At 37.8% G+C, this 5,292-nt stretch overlaps 1 protein-coding gene across 1 annotated transcript; it reads right to left on the bottom strand.

Annotated features, from left to right (window-relative positions):
• Nucleotides 1-291: 291 nt before the first annotated feature.
• On the bottom strand, nt 292-2,274 carry LOC138348123 (uncharacterized). Its single transcript, XM_069296734.1, has 2 exons — nt 2,153-2,274; nt 292-2,041 (listed from the first exon to the last, which is right to left on the bottom strand). The coding sequence occupies exons 1-2, from the start codon at nt 2,272-2,274 to the stop codon at nt 292-294; spliced, it is 1,872 nt and encodes a 623-aa protein (XP_069152835.1).
• Between the last annotated feature and the right edge of the window lie 3,018 nt (nt 2,275-5,292).

Genomic DNA, 5,292 nt, shown 5'->3' with positions numbered 1-5,292 from the left:
TTCAGAAGTAAACTTGACCTCATTCCCTTTGTCACAGATTTGTGACACACTTAGTAAACTGTACTTCAACCCATCCACATGGTAAACATTGTCAATTGAGTCTTCAAGAGATCTTCCTACTTTGCCAACTCCCAGAATGTACCCCTTCTTGCCATCACCAAATGAGACACCTCCTCCTTGGAGGGTCTTGAGTGAGAGGAAGTTCTTTACATCGCCAGTCATATGTTTAGAGCAGCCACTATCCATATACCAACATTGACTGCTGCCCCTCTCACTCACCTGCACCAAAAATCACTTGTTAAGCTTGGGAACCCATTTCAGCTTGAGTTCCCAGTAGGCAGACAAAGGAGTGATCAGATTGTACTTGGCCCAATATGGTAGACTTCGAATCTTTCTAACAAAGGACCTAGGAGCAGGAACAGAATTTTTCTTTGAAAATCTGTGAGTTGAGACAGACTCTGTAGGACCAGGTCTCTCATTTGGTACATTTTGTTTTTCAGCATACTTAGAATATCTTTCACATGAGTTTCTCCAGCTAACACACTCATTCTTCAAATGTCCATTCTTACCACAATGCAGACACAACAGATTGTCGGACACAAACAAATACTTACTGTGAGGATTATAAGGAGGACTTATGTTTAGACTTCCTAGTCCTTTCTTATTGAAATTACTCTGATTTGTCACATTTGACAGCAACTTTGAGGATTTGGTCCACTTAAGAGAATTTTCAAGCTCTTTCTTAAGTTTCACAACATCCTGTTCTAATTTGTTATTCTTTTCAAGTGACAAACTAAGATTTTTCTCAGAGTTTTTCAATTTCTCTTGAATTTCAGCTTGCAGACTATTTGGCTTTCCATTCAAATTTTCAGCTTCTTCAGTAATCTGACACAACTGGTTCTTAAGTTTAGAGTTTTTTAACTCTAGAGACACCATTCTTGACATTGTGTCTTCAAATTGACCTTTGTTTTCAGTTAAAATTTCAAGTTCAGCAATCATGGTATCTCTTTCAAATGTTAACTCTATCACAGAATCTAACATGACTTTTGCCAAGGTTCTCAATTTTTTAAGAGAATATTTATCCAGGTCAACTTTCATGTCAAAAAGAGTTACCTGATTGTCTTCTTCCTCATTTTCTTTGTGTGCCATGAGAGCAAACATTTCATTGAAGACGGTTTCCTCCTCGTGCACAGCAACCATCGACACATCTTTTGGCTCATCAGGATCTTCTGAGTCACTAGAAGAATCCCCCCATGCAGCAAGAGCTCTTTTGACAACCATATCAGCAGCAGCTTTACGAACTCTGTTTCCAAGTACCAGGTCCCTTTTGTTTTCTTTATCACCCCTGTGTTTTTTATGTTCCTTGTTTTCAGTCTTGAGCAAAGGACACTCTCTGATGAAGTGTCCAGATTTTCCACACTTGTAGCAAGTATCTCCTTGAGCAACATTTCGAGTCCCATTTGTTCCTCTTTTATACATTTTGTTTTTTTTCACAATCTTTTGAAATCTACTGATGAGATATGCCATATCATCATCATCACTTGAATCTTCATCCGATTTATACTTCAACATCAATGATTTGTCCTTCTTTATTTCCTTTTTTGACAAATCATAGTTTCGATTCATCTCATGTGTTTTAAGATTGCCAATCAAGGCATCCATGGTCAGCACCTTCAAGTCTTTAGCTTCAGTAATGGCATCAACTTTGCTCTCCCAAGACTTTGGAAGAATTCGAAGCACTTTCCTGACTTGTTTGGTCATGCTTATAGGTTCACCCAAACTTCGCAACTCATTTGTAATAGAAGAAAACTTGGTGAACATGTCATGTATAGTTTCTCCTTCCTTCATTTTGACGTTCTCATATCGTGACATGAGCATGTCAATCTTGGATTCTTTGACTTGTTCAGTTCCTTCATGTGCAGTCAACAAGCAATCCCAAATTTCTTTAGCAGACTCACAGGCTGACACTCTGTTGTACTCATCAGGTCCTATCCCACAGACTAGAAGAGTTTTAGCTTTGAAACCCTTTTCAATCTCTTTCCTGTCAGCATCATCATATTTCTACCTGGGCTTTGGAACAGTAATGGTCCTTTCTCCATCCTTTACTTCCATCATTGGAACAAAGGGTCCATCAATTATAATATCTCATAACTCGCTATCTTCAGCCATGAGATAGTCGTGCATTCTAACTTTCCACCAACTGTAGAAGTGTCCATTGAAACGAGGAGGTCTGTGTGATGACTGACCTTCTTCGTGGTTAAGTGGAGCTGCCATTCTTAGAACAAAATCACTTCCTTGGTGTTAACCAAATAGGTAGTGCCTGCTCTGATACCACTTGATAGAATGTATGCCTTCACTTAACGAGTAATGGACCAGGTCCCTTACTTTAATTCAGAAAATTACCAGAAAGTTAAATGTAGTAAAATCAACACAATGATTTTACGTGGAAACCTCCTTGCTTAAGGGAGTAAAACCACGACCTGTCTCACAGGATTTTCAATCGTTTTCACTAATCTTCAAAAGCAAAAGCAAAACAAGATTACACCAAACGTAAGAAAGAGTTATCAATCTTACCGTTAAGCAATAGACCTCTATTGCTCAACAAGCCAAAGTAGAAAAACAATCTACCCACTAAGCAATCCCACCTGGACAACCTAGACTTTCAACACAACACACCAATTCCTTTATAGATTTAGGAGTGGTTTACAATTTAAGAACAAGAGAATAAATTCCTAAACAACTAGACGAAAAGCTCCAGATGTTGCAGTTGTCCTAGGAATGATTCTGCATATGCTTTGTGTTAGCCTTTGCAAGAGTTCTTGAAAAGTGTTTATCAAGTTGCAAAAACTAGAGAGAAGTGTTTAGGAAAGTTCCTTTTATATGGGCAAGTCACTTTCCTAAACTTCTTTGCCATTGGTTGGAGGGGTCACACTTTCTGACGCCATCGGGAAGTGTGCACCTACTTTCTGCACCATCTCCAGCTGGCTGTTGACTGGCTCATCATCATGAGAGCCTGGTACCTCTATTAGGTCCCTATGTTTTGTTTCATCTGCAATACTTCGAGCAATACACCTGCAATACTCAAGTAGAAAATCCGGTACCTTTATGAGGTCCCTAAGTTTGTCAAATCATCAAAACTACAAATAACATGACCCAAGTCAAGTCTTGAGAATCAACTAGTGATATGCTTAGAAATAGTTATGAAGGTGTTTCTATCCATTCCTATTCTAGTATATTCCTCATATTTCAATCATTATGACACTTCATTCATGTCATGCATATCAGCATTATGTCCCTGGCCTATTGTAACACCTCAAAAGTTAATAGGCTAAACTAGAGCTTAAAGTGAATGTTAGAGTCGTATGTAAATCCCCATACTTAAAATAGAGGTTTTCGTGTTAGAACGGCAAAGAACGGCCCCTCAACGACCAACTATAGGACTTTGAGGAGGACCCTATGAAGTGCCAAAAAAACAACCACGGCAAGATCCACACCTCGTGGTTGGACAGTCGTGGTTCAAGCCCGATACTCCCAGTCACCAAAACTTGACCAGGACGGTACATGGTTCCATCTAAGTCCTATCAACATGGTCTCGTGGATGGTGACCTAGGGTTAATTTGAGGGATAAGTTTAGGGGCACTTTAGGTTTCTTTAGATTTCTCGGGATAATGCCCAAGTACCCCCTCAACCTATTGCTGAAATCTCAAAGACACACGTATACTATACTAAGATCCTATTACCCCCTTGAACTTATTTTATTAATAATTTTTTACCCCTTTTAGCTTACGTGGCACTATCTTGTGGGCCCAATGATGGTTGACTTTTTTTTCGAACTAGTGCCACGTAGGCTAAAAAGGGGTAGAAAATTACATATAAAATAAGTTCAGGAAGATAATAGGACCTTAGTATAGTATAAGTGTGTCTCTGGGATTTCGGGCATAGGTTGAGGGGGTACTTGGGTATTTTCCCTTTAATTTATATTAAGTGATGTCCTTTTATCCTAATTTAGGCCACCTATATAAGGATTTAAACCACTAAATTAACTAATTCATCTCATTATTCCAAAAACCCAAATCAATTCCTAAAACTTCATCCTCACAAAAAATTCTCTCTAGAAAACTCAAAGAAGAAGAAGAAGGAAGTTAGAGCTAGGGTTGAAGAAGCAAGGGTATTGACATCAAATTCATAGGGCTTTGTTGTTCAGGTATGGTATCTATTCATACATGGATAGAATTCATCCATGGAGTCCCTTCAAAATCCCAATTTCAAATATAGAAATCCTCAAAATCTAGGGTTTGATTCAAAAGTCATGGCATTGGTTCCTTTTAGAAACGTTTCTAATGTCTGAATTACTTTATATTGTGTATGAATTGAGAGTGAAGTGCTATGATTATGATGTAGTTATTGTGTTGTTGAAAGGTTATTCTCATATACACACTTATGAAAGAATATGATATGATGTTAAAGGTTGACCAAAAACTCATTCTTAACTTAACTTAAATAATTTCCAGATTTTTATTATTTCCAAAAATCACTATATCCAATTCTTAACTTCTTCCTAATTACTTCAATTTGCGAGATGTTACAATATATTTCCCCTTGGAAACATTCGTCCTAGAATGAGATTACTCTTACTAGGCTAAGGATGTAACATCAACCATTCAGTTCAAACACCCAACAAGCAAATGCAAGAACAACATGCCTACTTATAAATAAATACCACATAAAGTATTAGTACCTTAATTTGGAACTTCTCGGATTCAAAGAGATGTCGATATCTCTTATTAATATCTTCCTCAGCTTCCCAAGTATCTTCCTCAATAAATTGGTTCCTCCAAAGGACTTTGAGTGATGCTATCTCTTTTGTCCTCAACTTGCAAACTTGGCTATCTAAAATCTGAAGCGGAATCACTTCATAAGATAAACTATCCTTGATCCCAATATCTTCAGTTGGTATGATCAATGAAGGATCGACCATGCACTTCTTCAAGATGGAGATGTGAAATATCGGATAAACCACTGCTAACTCTTGTGGTAGCTCTAACTCATAAGCTACCTTACCAACCCTCTTAGATATTCTATAAGGGCCAATATACAGAGGACTAAGCTTTCTCTTTTTGTCAAATCTCATAACATCCTTCATAGGTAAAACCTTTTGATTCACCCAATCATCTACTTCAAACTTTAACGCCTTTCTCCTAACATTAGTGTAGGATTTATGATGACTCTGCGTTGTTTTCAACCTCTCTTGAATCACTTTCAACTTCCCCATAGTTTGATGAACTAAACTTA

This window comes from Solanum lycopersicum, chromosome 4, assembly GCF_036512215.1.
Source record: "Solanum lycopersicum chromosome 4, SLM_r2.1".
In the NCBI taxonomy this organism is placed as follows: Eukaryota; Viridiplantae; Streptophyta; class Magnoliopsida; order Solanales; family Solanaceae; genus Solanum; species Solanum lycopersicum.
The sequence above is the reverse complement of the archived record's forward strand: the minus strand, read 5'-3'. Positions and strand labels throughout refer to the sequence as shown.

What these genes read in the sequence shown, in the direction of transcription:
- LOC138348123 (XM_069296734.1), bottom strand. Translation starts at nt 2,274, where the DNA reads ATGGCAGCTCCACTTAACCACGAAGAAGGTCAGTCATCACACAGACCT. An exon ending in CTCATGGCTGAAGATAGCGA is followed by an intron (nt 2,042 to 2,152) that starts GTTATGAGATAT and finishes TGATGCTGACAG; the next exon opens with GAAAGAGATTGAAAAGGGTT.